General features: G+C 39.5%; 1 protein-coding gene across 13 annotated transcripts in view; it reads left to right on the top strand.

Annotated features, from left to right (window-relative positions):
* Nucleotides 1–20,813, top strand: part of PTPRF (protein tyrosine phosphatase receptor type F) — a 581,399-nt gene that overhangs the window by 178,925 nt on the left and 381,661 nt on the right. For all 13 annotated transcript variants that reach the window (XM_042463894.1, XM_042463898.1, XM_042463897.1 and 10 more), the window contains one exon: nucleotides 734–892. In XM_042463894.1, the coding sequence (XP_042319828.1) occupies nucleotides 811–892 (82 nt within the window). In that variant the 5' untranslated portion in view covers nucleotides 734–810. The remainder of the gene's footprint in view (nucleotides 1–733; nucleotides 893–20,813) is intronic.

Here is a 20,813-nt window from a genome sequence, read left to right on the forward strand (position 1 = left end):
TAAATTAATAGCGAGGATTGGGTGAAATGACTGTCAGAATCAGTAGAAGGTTAATTCTGTCCACTATGCCATTTTACTGATTTTAAATCCCTTCATAGCTCCTTGTCCAGTAGGTGAAAACTATGCATAGATGTAAGTTTTCCTCTGAGAAGCAAGCAACAGGCGGGAGTTCAGACTTCAGTTGTGGCAACATTGTTGAAGAAAAGTTGGTCCTCTCCACACCAAGTGTGACAGTCACAATCTGATTCTTTGCACTCTTGATTTACATTGCTATTTTTAAAAAAAATAGAGAGGGAGGGGTTAATTGAACTCTCTGTAAACAGATCATTTCACAAAAAGATGACCTTTAAAACACTTTCTCCCATACATATGAAGCAATATACAGAGGAACATTTCTGAAAAGGCCCCTGCTTATGAACTGAGGACTTCTTAAAAGCCAGTGATCCCAAGATACAGTGTTTGCTACCGCCCCCCCCAAAAAAAACCCAAATAAAAAAAGTTCTTCTATAAAGAATAATCTTGAGAAATAAAATGTAGGCACCTCCATTGTGGTGATAACATAAAACTTAGTAAGCAAGCAACCCATGTGTCGCCTTTCTCTTTTGTTTCTCTTTTATTTTACTTATTGCATAATGTAAAGAATAATATGGGGAAAGGCACCCGCTCATTGACATAGAAAAATTGTCTTATTGTTTGGAGTCTGATCAATTTCTTATTTTTCTTTGATTTGCAGGAATAAATCTGCATCTGTGACACTGGATGTATTGACTGCTTGCCTTGGAGTAAAGGTGACTTTCTCCTCTTTGGAATATGGTGCCTAACTTCAGCATCCCAGCATATGTTGTGCCAGCAGTAATTCTGTGCTGCTTGATGTCATCAATGGAGGCAGACAGTAAGTAGCACTCATTTGGGAATATTTTATGGCAGAGAATGTTTTAACAGACTTTTATCATTAAAATTTAAACTTTGTAAAAGTACTGAAAACAACAAAAGGGAGGGGTTATAGGTTATTAATTTCCAGAATGCGGGTTGCTAGAAAACAAGTCATGAAATCTTGGGGGTATATTGAATCCTTTTATTGCTTTCCATTACCAAATTTCAGTTCTTTTCAGGTGGAAGGGTGCACAATTTGGGATTATCTATCAGGTCTAAGGGTCCTGGTTTTGTTTTGTTTTTGAAAACACACAACTTCTGCCCATTTTTTTCCTTCTTTTTCTTCTGGCTGTAGTATTGATTGTACTATTAAAGAAATATTTTGTGTTTTATGAGTTTATATAGGTCAGGTACAGTATATCCTGTTTTTCCCCCCAACCTAGCAGTTCGAAAACATGCAAATGCAAGTAGATAAATAGATACTGCTTCGATGGGAAGATAAACAGTGTTCTATGCAGCCATGCTGGCCACATGATCACAGATTAGTCTCTGACAAAACTGGCTCTTCAGTTTAGTAACGGAGATGAACATGACTTGACAACCTTGTTGTTAACAGGGAATACTTTTACCTTTATATCCTGTTTAGCTACTTTATGCATAAGCTAAAGAGCCCTAACCATTTTTGTCCGTTCTTACTTAGAGAGTGTTCTTCTCTTCATGTGTAGACTCATACTCAAAACTCATTAAATGGTGGGAAGAAATGTGAATTTCCATTTTTAAATTTAGCTGACCCTTATGATCAAGTTTTTGTATTATATCATAATGGGTTTCAATAAGGGAATTTTCATATTTTGATTTATTTTCCAGTACTTTCCCATATAGTGGTTTAATGTTTTTGCTTTCAGATGGTAACTATTACACTAAACTGTTCAGGATAAAGGTCATAAATTCTTTTAGAACCCAAAATATACCCATAAAAATGCTATGTTTGCTTGGGTTTATATGCTGACACACAGTGCCTTTTGTTGAGGGCCACCTTTGTCTCCACTTCAGTCGTGTTACTGGCTTGGACATAGGAATGGAAATACCTAAAAAGCAGAACTGAGCAGAATAATGAGAATGGTTTCTGTGAAAGTTTCTTTCTGTAGCTTAATGTTTTTGCCTTGAGGAGGGTCTTTGAGCAATCCATCAAGGAGGGGATCAGGAAATAATATCTTCATTCTAAATTGATATGGCATTGATATGCTCTTCCCCCTAACTCTGAGATAGGATCAAAACACTGATGCTGTTTTGTGCCAGAATAATGCTCTGTTATGTTAGTCATAGCACTTTGACCAGGTTCACACAACAGCTGTGAAAGAAGTGAGGGATAATCGGCATATTCACCTTTGCTGTGAGATGAGTTTGTCAAAGCTGAGGAGGAGCTTTTCATGCCATAATGCTTGTCTTGTTTGTTTCAACAAAGATGTTACTGAAAAATCTGCTTATTTATTTCACACACTGGTGCTCTGTCTCATCCTGCATTCAAACTATCTTACAAAATACACAATCATAGTAAGGATAGTAGTATAAAATTGTAGTAATATATAAGTTATTATGGGCCCGTACAGACAGGTCAAAATAAAGCTGCTTCGGGTCACTTTGGAAGTATGCTGTTTAAATGACACACACATCTTAAGAGGGCAGAAGCTGTGCCAAAGCTGCGCTTTAGTCCTTAGGACTAGTGTAGAGAGTTTTCCACAGTGCATCACCCAAGTGAAGGAATGCTACAGTCCTACATGTATATAAAAGGCAGGACATAGGAAAAGGTCTTTAGGATTACTCACATCCCAAAATAGAAGGATTCTCTTCTTTGGTATTCATATTCTGGCCTGAACTACTTGCCGTTACATACTGCAGTGACCCTGTCCTGGGGGGATGGGGAGGGAATGAAAATTCACCTTGGGCAAGTTTATTCCATAACCTCAAGGCAACAGTTCTAAGGACCTATTGTAATCTTACTTCCCCAAAAGGATTTGGAACACAGGCTTCACACTTGTTCTTACTGTGCAAAGTTAGAGACTCATTCTGGAAATCCCAGTTCATGAAGTGATTCAGAGGAACTGGAATTCCATCAGCAAGTACTTTAGCTGAAAAACAAATCAAATATACCATTGACTACCTGAAACAGTTAGAAAGACAAGCAGCAGCATTCTGTACTAGTTACAATGTAGGATAATGTTCACGATACTCTTGCCTTGAGTACATTATTGTAGTCAACTTTATAGATCATAAGGGCATGAATTAAAGTGTAAGGACTCTTGTTTTCTCAGAGTATCCAATCACATTTAAGTTCCCTAGAAACATCATCTCTATCTTGACTGGATTTCTTCTATGTGTGTTGCCCTGCATCTGCAGTATTCTGTGTGCATGCTGTTCCAAACAAACTTAAGACCCATACCTGCTGATACCACATTCATCTGCGTGTTTTTCATATCTTTCAGCACTTCCTCTTCACCCTAGTATTAATCATACATATGCTTTCTTCTTTCTAGCTCCTGTAGGACAGAAATTCCTTATGATTTTTCTCACTTCACATTATTCAGTCTAGGAGAATTTAAGTGTATACTACTGGATTCCTGCCAGAAAGGGAAGGACACAGGAAGACAGATGAGGTGGGTGGGAGGGAGGATGGTGTTTCCTCCCCTTCCCACCCTCATAGTCCAATTGCTGTTGGTACAATTTTCTGCATGGTTTGATTTTTGCCATCAGTGACCACTGATGCTTACAAGTTTAGGAATGACATTGTACCAGTTCTCATGCTCTCATTACATGTTGTAAAAGATTTCCTTAGCTAATTTTATATCATTTAGCTAAGTTGTATTAGAAATGTAACAACAGAGGATTTTGATGCATTGGCAACACTAGGTGATTGTAGCTTCTCTCTACTTCAATCAAAAGTAGCAATACTCCAACAGCTTTATAGAGTTGGAATAGTGGATGGTCACACTGGGAAACTCTTTGAGACCAATAGTTAAGGTTTCCTCATGTTAAATGGATGAATGTATTCTTTTTTCTTAACCTTCTCTCCAAACACTTTTTTTCCTGGAGCTATCACACAATATTGTGTTTGTTAGAGATATATCCTTGTATGGGAAAGAATCTTTCCTGTATTGTCTTACAAAATTTAAAATTTCTTTGAAAACAGGGAGTGCATTTTAGTTTTCTACGTTAGATATGTAGCCATGACAGAATACTTATGTCCTATTTTATGCAGAATAGTGCACAGATTTTTGTGTGTATGGAAACAGTATCATATGTTAAGTGGACCTGAGACCTATTGAAGAGATGGAAATCTAGAGACGTTCTCTCCCCCCCCCCCCCCCAGTTTTCTTTGACAGAATTCCCTCCTAACTGGATGGCAGATTTTGCGATGCTGTGACCTGGTTGACCTTGTATCCTTAGACCGTATACATCAATGTAAGACTTTGTTGCACATGATGGGTGGTTTACTCTTGAAGTATGACTCCAAATACCAGTTTTTCCCTTATCAGTCCTTACTCGTGCTCTTCATAACAAGGTGATACCATTCAGAGCAAATTGGTCTGAATCACTGCATTAGGGGGACAAAATGGAAGTGCATCAGCTGCAATTGGCAGCACAACTGAATGCTGGCAATTTCATTTTTCCTTGCTGTCTATGTGACAGGCAGGAATCAGAGCAATCAAATGCCCAGTTAAGTGTTGACGCTACATGGAGATGGAAATTGTGTGTTTTACAGAAAAGACAAATCCATTGAAACACCATGCAGTTGTAGCTGTCGGTTTTGTGCAAAAGCAGGATATGCTGGTGAAATACAAAACAGTTACTTGAAAGGGATGTAGAGTGCCTCTGTTGAGGGACTGATTGACTATTCATTTTATCTATTTGTTTTTATTTGGAGTCAGGCATTTGCCTTGTTGATGAGAAGACATAATTTGTATAAACATGACCCCACCTATCTAATTTGCAAGAGGCATTCCCTTTGCTGCTCTGGAGTCACCAAAAGTGCTATAGGAATGTCAAGCCCAATTAATATCTGCTAAATGTTTTGGGTTCTTCTGTTGTAAGGCAGTAGTGCAGAATAGACCTATAATTGACCTAAGTCCCTCAGCTTTGTGAGAGAATTGTGTGTAGAAATGGAGTATAATTGATAATACAGCAGGATGTGCATGGATCAGTTGTGCTGAATGTATCTGAAAACAGATTTCTTGCAGGCTCAGAACCCAGGGTATCTCAGTCTTAAAATCTGTTTTATTGTTGCTGCAGCAGTTTTTAGTGCTGCTGCTCCAGTTTCTTGCTAATTAGGCAGCTGTGCATATAGAAAGTCATTGCAGGGTGAGATAAAACAGATTGTAGAACTGCTATTTAGTGGGGCTGGCACTAAGTATGGGATAAATATGAATTTGCAAAGAGTTAAATTTACAAGGCAATCTTGAAAGATCACTGTGTGGCTCAGATTATTTTAGAGCAGAGGGGAGCCTGTGGATTACCCTGCTGTAAAAAGCAGTAGGATAAACCACATATTTGAAAATGAGCTTCTCTTTCAGGATGGCATAATCACCAACAAGGAAAAAAAAAGAGTGAGATGCCTTGGCTGGTGCTTACCCAAGAATTTTCTTTAAAATTACTGAAAATAATTGCACAGAATGTTTCCACATTTTAATCTGAAGAGTATATGAGGAAAACCCATTACATTTCCTCTTATCTGACTGTTTCTCTCAGGGTGACCCTAATCCCATTACAGCATTTTAGAAACGATTCAGGATGATTGTTCTACACTTTCTCTCTCAGCTTCTTCATGTTTGTCTTTTATGCAACCTCTCTGCTTCCCCTTCTGTCAGCTCTTGACTGTGCAAGGGAAAATAGCTTTGCAGATTTCATTTAATGTTCATTTCAATTGTCAAGGAAAAGATGCTCTTTCCAGGCTTCTGGAATATATTGCTTACTAAAACTCCAAACACTGCAAATCTTTTTCTGAAAACTAGGAAATGAAAATCAGTTCCTTCAGGCAGAGGCCAATGGGGCCATTGTGTTTTTCCCTTCCCTTTATTAGTCTTTGCGTCTCAGGTTGTGGGCATGTCTTCCATTAGCTGGAGGCAGGGCTGGGTGACCCACCAGAGCTCCTTTTACTATGGCAAGTGAGTTTCAGATTATCTCAAACAGAATTTCAAAGCCTTTGAAGAAAAAAAATCCACATCAGAAATGACCTTGCATGATGGAGGAACAAGAGTGGAGCTTATATAAACTGAGGTGGGACGTAACATAGGATATGCTCAATTACCTGCATTTGACTTCTTGACATTTCAAAAGGAACTGTGTTTCTTTGGAAAGAAAGCTTGGCTGGGGCTTCCATAAATAGAGCAGTCCTGTCATGGCATTTATGCCACAGAATCTGTGATTTATATTAATCTCTTTCTAGGTTCCTTTTGTGGTCTTGTAAATAATGTTTTGTGTAACATACAGCATATGATTTCAGAAACAGAAACTCTTAAAAAATAGCAGCATTTGAAGAACAGGGAATTGCAGAAACAACTTCTCTGAGTAGTAGGCTACTACTTTCACTCTTACAGTTTTTGGAGTGTATGTTGTTATCCCTTCTTGCAGAATGAAAGTTCCCATGGACATAAGTGGTGTTTATATCACCTCCATAGGGTCTTCAAATAGGTAAGTATCTGAAATACCTTGGAGATTGGCCAATTATTAAGATACACTTTCCCTTTCTAATGTAAGGGCCTGGAACAGACCACATCGCTCGGCCCTCGGTACTTCATCTTCTTTCTCTGGTTTTTCATAGGATTTTCATAGGTAAAGAGATGTTCCAGCAATACAGGATAGCTTTGAGAAACAGAAACACTGATCTTTATCTCTCTTGTACTTCCTTGTGCATTATCTTCCACCACCACCACCTCATACATGTGTAAAATCAGGGATGGATTTTCTTACTTGTGTTTCTGAATTACAAATAATTTAGTATTTAAATTTAATAAAGTATTAAAGCCTCTCTGAGAGCCCTTAGGGCTGAAGGGTGGGGTATTAATACCATTAAATAAATAAATATGGCTCTCAGCATTATAATCCATTGACATAAGCTTCTTCAGGATAAAGATGCTTTCTCTTCTTCAGGAGAAATAACACAGATAACTCATATAGCAAAATAAAATATAAAAGCAGGGTTGTGAGTTTCTCTGGGTCCCTCTCCTAAAGCCCAAGCAGGGTCTGCAGTCTCCTTTTCCTTTACAGCCAGCCAGACATCAGACAACACTCTCAAAAATGAGACACAAGCTGCAAGAGCACACAAAACTCTTCAGATTCTGACTGAGAATAAAAGCAGTCTGTCCACTTCATGCCCCTCTTCCTACCCTATCCGAAAGCACCCCTTTAGAAGTAGAAACAAGAAGCAGAGAAAGTAGAGAGAACAGACAAACCTCCCCTGTTGTTTGTACTTAACTTCACATGCACAACCCAAAGTGCCACCTTGTGAGGGTTTTCTGCTTTTGCCTGAGCTGGATGGGACCCCTTGAAACCACCTCTCTTATCTAATCAATTCGTGCTGCCACCATTTGTTGATTTGAGTCCTCCTTCTTAACAACACGCCAGTACCTTGTTGGAGATTCCATTTGCACTTTCTGCCTATGATGCTGCAGATACACTCCCCCCCCCCTTTCCCCAAATCCTGGGAATGGCCAGGTTGAGCTAAGACATGTGAAAATGAGTATGATAGAGACAGCGTGCTTTTAAAGGAAGGCTTTATTCTAAGTAAGGAATTTTTTAAGCAAAAGCGTATCTCTTTACATGAAAAATCATCTTGCTCTTCAAGCACAGATAGAAGTGTAAGTTACAGAGTAGATCATTTCAGCCAAATCAAGAAAATAATCAAAGTATTCTAATGTGAGTGGCTAGTACATTCTTCTGATCTTACTCACAGATTAGGTAGGATTTGTAGTCCTTGCTGTTCATGAGATAGCTGGCAGCCAGGACTCAACCAGCCTTCCTAAAATAGAGCCCCTGCTCCAGATGTTCCTTTGTTTTCAACTCTCTCCTCGTGGTGACTCTCAAGTCTTTTTATCTGCCCAGAAACATCTCAAAGCTTCACACTGTGTCCAACTGCCCATCTCATTGGCAATTGCTGTCTCATCACCTGTGACACTGAGAGCCATTAAAATGCATCTGTATCTCCTCCTACTCCAATAGGAAGGTAACAGCATTCAGTGCAGTCGTGCTGGCCATGTGGCCACCGGAGTCATCTTCAGACAATGCTGGCTCTTCAACTTAGTAACCAGGATGAGCACCGCCCCTTACAGTAACTAGACATTCGTGCCAAGGGAAAACCTTTACCTTTTTACACCTGTGACACTGAGACCCATTAAAATGCAACTGTATCTTTTCCCACATTTAACCCTTTTTTCTCTGGGGAGAAGGTTCTGATATGGGAAGACTTCTCATTAATACAAGGGTGGATTTGTTTTTTGCAGCTTCAATGAGGGATAAATGTGTATGTTGTGACCTATTTTCTCTGATATCTTCCCTTTATTTAATATTTACCTGTTATAGCTGCCATGTATATCTCTCCTCCCCCCATCCTGCTCTATGTCATACTAGTACTCAGCCACTATGGTGAAAACGTATTTTGTCTGTGAGTGCACTTGTGTACATGTAAAAGTGGTGAGGTGCTAAACCAGTATAAAGTAACTGAGGTGAAATCAGTGGGTAATAATAGCTTCTCATCAGGGCTTGGAAGTAATATATTCTAAGTAATATGTTACAATATTCCTTTTCCTGTAGTAACATACACTTTTTTTGGGGGGGGGATTTGCTACACTTTAAGGAAATAACTTGAAGGCACACAACAACAACAAAAGGCTATCTAGACCAGTTTGGGCCAAGCAAAGGCCTTATGCTTGGTTTGAAGCAGATGTCATGTCCAGTTAGTAAAAAGGCCTCCCCTGGGACTAAAGTGATCTGGGGGACCCTAAAATGTGGCAGAACTACAACCATTCTCCTTGGGGGCATTTGTTAAAAATTGAGGTGGTCTAGGGGCCACAAAAATGGCCTGGGGGGCAGCATGGGGCTTGGAGGCTGCACCTTTCTTGCCCCTTCACTACTGTTTTATTTTATATGTAAAAATGGAACTTTGACTTGAGGACTCTAAAATGTAAATGTAGTAGCAGCTGGAGAGAAGAAGGAAACGGTGCATGTTTACAAGGGATGAAAGGGAGCATGTACAGTTCCATCACACAATGTCTTGGTAGTAGCCTGGCTCACCTCCAGCCACCCTACATAAAGGGCTTCCTGCAAAACCCACCAGTTCCTTTTTGTCCTCTGCCACAGCAGCATCACGAGCAATCTCATTCATCTTCATCCATGAATCAGTTTTCTATGGACTTAATTATAATGAATGTGGAAATAGTAGTAAATTTTAAACTTGTGTTTTTATTGAATTTTAACTTTTGTATTAATAGCTATTTTTTACTTGCAAAATGGCCCTGTACAGACCAGCAATTTATGCCAGCCTGTATGCGGCCTCGGGTTCGGCATCCACATGGCCGAGAATCCTAGTCTGTTACCCAGGTGCCATCATGGCACGTGTCCATTTACACGGGGTGTGTTATGATGACACACGTGCATCACAGTGCCAAACAGCACTGGCCGGAAGGGGTGTCATGATGGTGAGCAAGTGCCACTATGAAAGCCATATAGTGAAGTGGTTTGAGTATTAGACTAGAAATCTGGGAAACTATTCCCAACTCAACCATAGAAACCCATTGGGTGACCTTGGGAAAGTCAGTCTCTGAGCCATGGAGAGAAGGCAGTGGCAAACCTCATTTGAATAAATCTTGGCAAGAAAAGCCCTTAGGGGTTGCCATAAGTCAGGAATGACTTGAATGCACTTAGCAGCGTCATAATGTATACCATGAATGGGTAAATTCCCAGATTTTCAAGGAACATGCTGCACTTTTCTTTCTACAGAATGCACTGGAGACTGGATTATCAGTGAATGCACCACTACAGAAATTTGACAGCCAATGTTGATACTGCTATCTTGGCTCTCTATCGAGCCCCAGCAGCCTTCCTTAATATAGAATAGGGCTGGTGAAAGGGGGGCCAGTGGACCACCCATGGCACCATTGCCATTTATTTGCCTCTATCACCCCCCCCCCCTCCTTGCAATAGGCCTAAAAGTTTCAAGAAGGCCAAACCTGCAGCAGAGTCTCCCAGGGGACAATAACAGAAGCTGGGGATGTGGCCCTTCAACAGGCCAATGTGACTCCCCAATACTTGTTGTCATCCAACTTTTCATAGAAGTAGCAGGAAGAGCATGACAGATACAAAGAGCAATATAAATAAGGTTTTGCTGAGCAGAGGACAGGAGAGCTATGGTGGGCGCTTTTTCAGAAGAAGATAACAAACATTGCAGTCATGTTAGCAGCAACAGGGCTTCACAGTAGAGGCTGTAAAATTGCTTTAGAGGTCTGTCATCCATAAAACATTTCCTATCCCTCCTGATACATACAGATGGACTTCTGTACCCCATGCCTGCCAATCTTACTAAGGTTTGCTTTTTTAAAAGAGAGAGAGAAAGCCCCACATTACCAGATCATATTATTTAATGGCCTCAATAATGTATACATTTGGCATATCTCATAGATTGTGCTGGCTGGAGCCACAGGATATCCAGACTGTAATTTTTAATAGTGCTCATGACAGTATTCCTTGAATTGTTTTTAATGGCTTGTGTTACTGTTTCCATTGCAAAACTGCTATCTGTTTTCTTGGGTAAGCTTTTTCAAGGATTTGCATGTGTTAATTACTGATGTGCCTATGCATCGCATGTTAATATGTAATCTAAGTTTCCTGTCTGAAAATCCTGCATATTGTAATTAATATTTGCTCAAATGTTCTTGGTTTATCAGTATAAGCAAGAGATCAAGAAAAAAAAACAATCTTCTATAAGCTTAGAGTTTCTAGATGCAAATCCACAAAGGGTTAGGATGGAAGGAAGAATTAAAGAGCATATCCCATAGAACTATTTTAGGCTGATTTATATATTCTGTTTTTTGGCCAGATTCTTATTTGTAAGTATCTCAGATCTTATTTCCATTTATTGTTCTGAGATTAAAATATCTTTTAAATATTTAGTGTTTAAAAGCAGAATTGGAGTTCTTTAGAATTAGATCAATTGTTTTGATGTTATTTGATCTGGATTACAAGATAGTTTTCTGATTTCTCTTCTCCCATGTAGAGTATTGTTGATCCAAAGAGTGACAGTTGGTGCCTTGTACATCATATTGATTTAGCACCATGGACAGCTCTTTTAAAGCTTGAATGAAAACCTTTGGAGTATTCACTGCAGGACCAGGGTGGAAACCACCAGCAACTACTGGATCTATGTGATATCAATTAATGTATTGAACATTATCAGATATTTCAGTTAGTCTTCAACCATGGCTGGATTTGTTTTGGTTTCAACAGAAGAGCCAGAACAATGTATTGAGCCATGTCACAGCTACGAAGTTCACATTTACTGTGCTTCTGGGCAGTATTCTATAGTAATTGACCACACAATAAGCATGGTCTTGCACCTAAAAGCTCAGTGACACTTGTGAAAATGGCACCTATAAAACATCTGTGTTCCCCCTATTCAAAGGGGCACCCTTTGTCTTGAAGTGGCAGAGCTGTTTGCTTCTTGCTTCCATTTACAATGGGAAGGGAGTGGATCTCAGTTTTGAAAAGCATATAAACCTGAGGGAGGATGTGGAGGCTAAAATTGTTGCTTGAAGAGTGGAGCCAAAAGCAGAGCAACTGGGAGGGAAAGCAAAGTGGAGTGATTGGGTTGTCAGAGTAAGAAGAATTTCTTATCTCAGATACAGATGTAATAGTCTGATTCAGTTAAATCGCCCCTTGAAATATCTGAATAATATAATCACAAGAAGTCTCCTCAAGACCACTCTTTGTTTTTAGAGAGTTGGTCCTCCTTCTGCAAATGGTGCTCCCATTTGTTTGCAAATAGTTATGATATGATGAGTATGATTGTAGGTATATTCATAGAGCACCTGTGTTACTAAAGCCCAGCTCAATTTATAGCTCTTTGCTAATGAAAAAGTAAATTTCTTTTCCTGTGAAGTCCCTTGGGAAACTACAGTCCATGGCTTTTGAGCAAAATTAGTATAAATGCGAACTGTGTATTAAGAGCAAACATTGGGATTTTGTATTAATAGCTTCACTGTGAAAGTAGGCAATATATTTCAATCATTTTCCATAAATTTTATGCCCTGAAGATGTGAGAAAAGCAAGGTACAAGTTAAATTAATAAAACTACATTGCTGAAAAATGTGGAATTGCCGCTGGTAAAGAATATGCGCATATTAAATGCTTCTGATGTGCTGACTATCATACCTAGCATCAAAGACTGCATAGCAAACTGATCTTTAAACACCCCCCCCCAAACATGATCATACCTGTTTTGTCACTTGCCAATAATGATAAGTGTAGTAATTAATTTTCATGCTTCACCCTGAATTTTTCCAAAATATTGAAATATGGCTTTTCAGTTCCAGATGGTATTTCACAGTCTGTGTTTCCCATTTTTAGTAGTATTAATTGGCATGACATTGGCTTTGTTCACACACAGAAGAGTAAGCCAGAATTCTGGAGAATCCTGGCTTACTGTGAACAAGCTGTGTAGTGGGGCATGCATCCTGATCACTCCCAGCTAACTGTTCTTGCTAATGCAAGCAGAGATGGTTTGATAATCATCCAAACTCAGGACTGTCCCTTGTACATCCCTTTCAAAGCAAGGATAATAACTCAGATTTTGTTTTTGGCTTTGAGAGCAGCAAACCAGAACTCTGTATTTAAATGACTTACTAAAGAAACAGGAAATGGTTTGATCATCCAATTGCATTAGTGGCATGAGCTACTTATTGACTATGTGCCCCAGAATGTAACTTGTTGGGAATAGCCAGAGGTCTCTACAATCCATGAAAGATGACCATTCCTATTACCTTTCACTTCCATTATAATCAGCAGGGATTAAGTGGGAGAGGTTCTGGGGAGCAAGATTTGTTTGTTGTTAATTACACTCGAGTCAATCTTGATTCATGGTGACCCTATGGATGAGATATTTCCAAGACCCTCTGTCCTCCACAGCTCTGCTTAATTCCTGCAACCCCATACCGGTGATTTCCTTTATAGAGTCCATCCATCCTTTCCCAGCATTATTGTCTCTTCCAATGAGTCCTTCCTTCCCATGATGTGTCCAAAGTACGACAATCTCAGTTTGGTCATCTTGGCCTCTAGGTAGATTTCTGGCTTGGTCTGCTCTAGGACCCATTTGTTTGTCCTTTTGGCTATCCATGGGATCCTCAGCACTCTTTTCCAGCACCACATCTCAAATGAATTGATTTTCTTCCTATCATCTTTCTTAACTGTCTAGTTCTCACATCCATATATGGTAATAGGGAATAGAATGGCTTGTATGATTCTAACTTTTATGCTTAGTAGTATATCTTTGCATTTTAGAATCTTTTCTAGTTCTTTCATAGCCACCCTTCCCATTCTTCATCTTCTTCTGATTTCCTGACTGCAGTCCCCATTTATATCAATGTTTGATCTCAAGTATAGGAATTATTTTACTATTTCTATTTCTTCATTGTCTAGGTTGAACTTGTGAAAGTCCTCGGTTGTCATTATTTTGGTTTCCTTTATGTTCAGTATTAAGCCTGCCTTTGCACTTTCTTCTTTGATCTTCCTTAGTAGGTGTTTCAGATCTGTGAGGTTTTTCTGCTAGTACTATGGTCTCATCTGCATCTCTTAAATTGTTGATATTCCTTCCTCCTATTTGCACTCCTCCTCCTGTGTCCAAGCCTGCTTTTCCTATCATATGTTCTTCATGTAAGTTGAATAGATAGGGTGAAAGGATACAGCCGTGTCTGACCCCTTTGCTAATTGGGAAACATTCCTTTTTTCCGTGTTCTGTTCTGACAGTAGCCTCTTGTCCTGAGTACAGATTCCTCATTAGGACTAACAGATGTATTGGCACTCCCATGTCCTTAAGGGCATTCCATAGCCTTTCATGATCTATGCAATCAAAGGCTTTGCTTTATAAAGCACATGCTGATTTTATTTTGGAATTCCTTGGTGCACTCTATTACCCATCATATGTTTGCAGTGTGGTCCCTAGTGCCTCTTCCTTTCCTCAGTCCCTCTTGAACCTCTGGGAGTTCTCTCTCCATGGAGAGAGAAATTGCTTTGGAGTCTATGTTACAGAATTTTAAGCATGAGTTTGCTTACATGGGAGATCAGTGCTATGGTCCTATAGTTGCTGCAGTCTCTTGTGTCTCCCTTTTTGTGGATGGGAATGTATATTGATTGCGTCCAATCTTTTGACCATCATTTCGTTTTCCATTTCTGTTGACATATGTTGGTTAGCACTAGAGATGACTATGTCAGTGTGGACTGCGGCAGTTCAATTGGAATATCATCTGTTCTTTGTGATTTATTTTTCGTTATTTCTCTTATTCCAGTTTTCACCTCACTTTTTGGAATTTGGGATTCATCTTCATATGTCACTTCAATCCATTTGTCCTTCATTTTGTCATCTCTTTTGTATAAGTCTTCTGTGTATTGCATCCAACATCTTTTTATTCCCTCCTGGTCTTGAATTATGTTATTTTTATTGTCATAGAGCATCCCAGTCCTTGGTTTGAATTTTCCTTTGATTTCCTGGATCTTGTGAAGTAGATGTCTTGTTATTTCCTTTTTGTTGTTGTCTTCTATTTCTTTGCATTGGTCATTGTAGTAATTTTTCTCTTTCTTTTTGTTTATTGAAAGTGTCTATCTGCATTCTTATTTTATTATGTCCCTGGCTTCAGACCATAGTTCTTCTGGTTCTCGGTCTATTATGTTTAGTAGTGTAAATCTGTTTCTTATGTTGTCAGTAAATTTCGCTTGTAAAAACAGAACCCCACACGAATGGAGTCTGAGGTTGTAGTTTTATACACACTTACTGGAAGGCAATCACAAATTAAGAATGTAGTCTGAGTAAATACATATAGCATTACGTTCTAGAGTCTGGCCAGCAACCCTAAAACTCCAAGTTCAGAATGTGACTTAGACTTGAATCCTAAGAGGATATGTGTGTCATCAAGCATGATAATCTACAAAATTCAGCCTGACATCTGTTACATAATCAGTGCAACAAATCTGTTTCTTTCCTGTATTTCTCTACAATATTTCCTTAAACAGTCTGCATCTCTCACACTCAGTTACTGACACCACATAGCAAACTCCCTCTGAACAAATCTTGCCAAGAAAAATCCTCTGTTTGGTTTGCCTTAGGGTCACCATAAGTTGGAATTGACTTGAAGGCATGCAACAACAATAACAACAACAACATTTTAATATACCTTATATCTCGCTAGTATACAAAGGTGGGATACAGACCGCCCAAAAAGGGGGTCTCCTGCAGCCCTGGTTTGCTGCGTGAGGGAGCCACAATGGACAAACTGTGCGGCTCCCTCGTGCACCAAAAAGAACCCACAAAAAGCGGGTTCTTTATGCAGCACGGTTGTGATGCTGCAAGGCACCAATAGTGCACTTGCGGCATCACAAGGGCACCGAGATGTGCAGACGCTAGGTGTCCGTCACGTCAAAATGGCGACACCCATATGTACAGGGCGCTGCCATTTTGACGCCCTCGTCAGGGGCGAGGGGCGTCTGAAAGCGCCGTCCCTCGCACGTCACGACAGCACCCCATAGGGCCCGTCTAGCCAGCACCAATATTAGCAATAACAAAACCAGTACAGTGGTACCTCGGGATACGAAATACCCAGGTTACGAAATTTCCGGGATACGAAAAAATCCCATTGGAAATAATTGTTCCGGGTTACGAATGTGTTTTCGGGTTACGAAAAATTTTTTTGGTGCTTTTCGGCGCTTTTTCGCACGAAACGCGGCTTTTCCCCATTAGCGCCTATGGCAATTCGGCTTACGAAGGCTTTTCGGGTTACGAAAGCGGCCGCGGAACGAATTAATTTCGTAACCCGAGGGAGCAGTGTATGTGCTGCTGGTCTGTCCTTTAAAAAACTGTTCACAAAGTGCTTCTGGTTTGTTTTTATGGCATTTCTGCATTTCCTCCAACTTGACTTTCAAACAACCAAACTTGTCAGAACAGTACACTTTCTATATGCCTCACTTTCCAGAATAGGAGCAGAATTGTTCCTTAAACACTTGTTTGGCATACAAGTTGGCAATCTTGAAGTCCAGGTGGCGTTTTCACCATTTTTCTAAGAATGTTCTACATAAAACTATGGGTTTTGCTCTGAAATCCCCTAGGACTCTCAACTATGAAGCTAGTACCCAGAAATATGTGTTCTTTAAAAAAGAATCAAGCAAACAGTCAGTTTCTTTGGCAGTGTAAGTTCTCAAAACATGGAAATTGTTTCAGCTGTCAAGGAATATTTCAGATGCTTTCACTTTAAACAGCATTTTAAAGAAATAGAGTGAAAACATCTTCACAATTGTCATTTGGTCTGAGTATCAAAAAGGACTTGGACATCTTTGAAAATATTCAGCTTAGAAGAAGGAAGACTGCAGAGTAAAAAAGCTCTAATATTTATTTTTACCTAAGGAAATACAGTTTGGAGAAGATAAAAAGCGGATACAGTTTGAGTCTCCTTTATCCATAATGTTTAGTACCAGAACTGATTTGGATTTCAGATTTTTATTTTATTTTTATTTTGGAATACTAGTATTTCATTCATGTGCATAACAAGATATCTAGGACAGGGGACTCAGTTCTAAACACAAATTTCATTTGCTGTGTTTCATATACATCTTATACACATAGCTTGGAGCCAATTTTATACATTTTGAAATTAATTTTGTACATGAAATGAAGTTTGTGTACATTGGCCATCTGTCGGGGTTGCTTTGATTTGGATTTCCTGCATGGCAGGGGATTGGACTGGATGGCCCTTGCAGTCTCTTCCAACTCTATTATTCTATGATTCTATGAGAAAGTAAAAGTGTTACTATCTTAGCCAATCATGAAAAAGTTTTGCTTTTGGGAGTATTTTGGAATTCCGAATAAGGGAGAATCAGCCTGTATTGGATAGACCTTAATTTAGAGCATGAGAATAATCTAGAATTCATAATCCTGGTGAAATCCCTTTGCCCAATGGTTATCAAGCTTTTTCAGTGGGGTCTCCTTTACATGTGGATGTTGCAACCACCCCTTCCCGCCACTGGATGTAATACAGGAATAAATATATTTTGTTTAGTATGCATATTTTCATTTTCACTTTTATGTATATTCACATTTTAACATTTTATAAGGAAATAACATACTGTATATACTTGTCTATAAGTCAAAAAACAAAATTGACCCAAAAAATATGGGTCAACTCATACACAAGTCAATACATTAATAAGATGGTGGGATGAGGAAGTGTTCACTCCCCAAGTCCCTTCTCAGGCCGGTTGCTTCTGGAGGGGGCAGCTGGGCTGTGAAGACGCAGGAAGAGCAAACCCTCCCTCCCCAAGCTTCTTCCCAGCCCAGTTGCCTCTGGAGAGGGTAGCTGGGTTGGGAAGATGCAAGGAGAGCAAGCAAGACATCCTTTATATCCTTAGTTACATGCCCTTCAGTTTTTCCTGCGAGTTATCCATGGGTAATATTAAAATCTACTGTAGATTTTTGGCCCCAAAACCTACCCTCAGCTTATACATGAGGTTGGCCTATACACGAGTATATACAGTAGTTCAAATTAGAACAGTTGTATTTCAGTAAATTTAGTACCCAATGCAACACAATCTTCATACCTGATGTGATGCATCTTCATACTTGATGTGATGCTTTTGTTTCCGAGTGTAAACTTATGAAGAGTAATATTAGAAAGGGGAAATGAGAGCATTCACACACTCTCTACAAGCCTCCCAGAGTGAACATAGGCTCTTGTCAGGCTTGCAGAGAGAAGAGAAAGTCAGAGTACTCACATACTCACAGAGTGAACACAGTGCCACCTACTTTCTTCCCTCTTCAGTCCCAAGTGTTTGCTTCAGGTAAAGCACCTCCACTTGGAACACCTAAAGGTGAGCTAATCAGTGCTCAAGGATCAAATGTGGTGGTAAGGAGGTAGGTTGTCAATTAGAACCCCCCCCTCTCTCTCTCTCTCTCTGTGTGTGTGTGTGTGTGTGTGTAGGTGCCTTCATGTTGTCTGAAACCCCCCCCCGAACAACTCTCTCTCTCTCACACACACACACACACACACACACACCAGAGGGTCACGTCCCACCATTTGAGAACTTAAGCCTTTGCCTAAGGCTGCCAGTGAACACCAAGTGCTGTAAGCAATATTTCAGAAATCTGAGCATTCCTTGCTTAATAAAACCCTGTGTAATCCATAAGGTTGCCATAAGTTAACAGGCCCCTGAAGACATGTGCACACACCCCTAGAGGTGATCTCCAGTCTTCTTGATTCTTCTGAGCAAATCCAGCCTTCCTGCTCTATATCCTTTCAACTTCTTGTCATGTGGCTCAGAAACAGACTTCTTCATCTGTCTTCTGTATTAGAACCAAGCAAACAGAAAGACCAGCTTGATAAAAAAGGAAGAATGTTCTTGGAAACCCTTTTTAGTTCATCCCAGTCTGATACATGCAGACATTCTGGGGTGCATTCATTTAGCACCCCCTGTGACAGCAAGAGATTAGCCCTCATGATAAAGTAATGAATTGCAGCATTTGGTGCATCTTAAAAAGTGTGAATCTTTGCCATCAGACTGCTGGCCCCGGTGTTAGTTAGGTCATTTCTGACAATAGTAGTACAGCCTGCACTGGCTGTGGACATTTAACACCTACAAGCCATTTGTTAGTCTTTGGCTTTCTCCGAGATACACATTGAGTTTTTGGCAAATGCAGAATAATCACCACTAGGAGGGCTGGAGGGATCTCAAATGGGATTAATGATTTATAGTTACAGCTGCTGCCACATTCTGAACCCTTCATTAGTTAGCCTGGAATCTGACATCAAATAGTTTTACATTGGTGTGCCAATTTATCTGGTTTACTTAAAAATATTTTAATTACATTTTGGAAATGTCATTACAGTAGGTAAAAGAAGAGAACCATTTTATAAAAAGGTAGACTTCTGTTTCTTGACTCTTGAACTCTTGCTATCTCTCAGTCTTCCATATGAATAGTTCAGGAACAAAGTGTGATGATATTGCGCCTTTTTTTTTTTTTCCTTTTTGGGAAAATTCTATCTCGTTGGCTTTTGGTAATGTAACAATAAATACTCTTGTAGAATCTCAACAGCATGGTTCCAAAACATTAAGATGCAAGTCTAGAGCTGACTTGTTAGCTAATGAGATTTCTTGCTTCAAAATGTTGTCTTACATTTTTCTAAAAGCTACTATTCTCTCAGCCATTAACAGTGTTAGAGAGTTCCACATGCCACTAAGTCGCTGGAAAAAAATCTTTATTTAAAATCTGCTGTGTAATCACTTTTTAAACCTTTTTTTCTAATGAGATAATTGTTCTCTTGGCTGTAATTGCATCCTTTTTCTTCTGCACTGAGAGCCCAAATCCATTTACATTTTTAATTGATAATGTTTTGGGCCATCTTTTGACGTCATCCAGTTTTATCATTAACATACACCACATTGTTAACAGTTACCAAGGTGAAAATAGTGCTGGGAAAAGAGAATTAACAGAGGTTGCAAACCATGCTTCAGGACTTTGCGGTGTGTGACCGTCTATCATCACTATACAATATACAGTACTCAGTGCTAGTGGTTAGCTAAGCTGATGGGACTAGTGATTATTTTTAAAGAAACAGGTTCATAAATAGATTGGAATGATGAGTAAAGTATAAGAACATCAAATTATAGGATAACTGAAACTAAAAGGGGATAGTAAACACCTCTAAAATAATCTTTACAAACTTGGGGAATAAGCATTACAATGGTAAGTATGGGCCTGTACAGACAGGCCAAAATAAAGCTGCTTTGGGTCACTTTGGAGGTATGCTGTTTAAATGATGCATGTGTCCTAAGAGCCCGGAAGCCACGCCAAAGCCATGCTCCAGTTCTTTGGACTTGAGCATGACTTTGGCATGGCTTCTGGCCTTTTAGAATGCATGCATCATTTAAACAGAATACCTCCAAAGTGACCCGAAGCAGCTTTATTTTGGCCTGTCTGTATGGGGCCTATGATTCACTGTAAGTAAATGTAAAGTGAAGCAATATTGGGGCAAAAAGCACTAACATAACATGTATACTGATAGGATCTCCATAGGCATTGACTGATGAAATCTTGGGACTGTGGTGGATGGCTCAGTCAAGGGGCTGACTCAGCATGTAACTGCTGTTAAAAGAAAAATGAGGAAAGAAATTGAAATTGTAATTCCAAGTGTCATCTTGCCTTTATACAAACCTAAGGTGTGATCACACTTGGAAAACTGATAGAGAATGCAGAGGCAGCTAGTTCATAGTTCTGGTCGCTGTATCTCAAAGATGGAAAAGGTATTGAAGAAAGATTACACCATTTGCTTAGGGAAAAAGGAGCACACAAGGGGAGAAGTGATAGAGGTGTATAGATTTGTGTGTGGTGTGAAGAAAGCGGTTAGAGAGGTTTTTTTCCCTGTTGCATAAAGGTGGGACTTGGACAGAAGGTGAGGTGGAGTATCCTGATGTATTTTTTAAAAAAGATCTCAATCCAGTAAATAGTCCAAGGTTTTAAGGCTATGTCTTGGAATAAAGCCTTTTTAAAATATATCCTGACTCTCTATATCTCGTCTTTGGTTCTAGTTTCAATGGTTGTTTCCCTTTTCTTCTGAACCTGGGGCCATCCAGTGAATCTGAATGTTGAGATTCTAGATAGAAAAATAAAAATGCTTTTTCACCAAGGGCACAGTCAGTCTATG

Source organism: Sceloporus undulatus, chromosome 4 (genome assembly GCF_019175285.1).
Source record: "Sceloporus undulatus isolate JIND9_A2432 ecotype Alabama chromosome 4, SceUnd_v1.1, whole genome shotgun sequence".
Classification (NCBI taxonomy): domain Eukaryota; kingdom Metazoa; phylum Chordata; class Lepidosauria; order Squamata; family Phrynosomatidae; genus Sceloporus; species Sceloporus undulatus.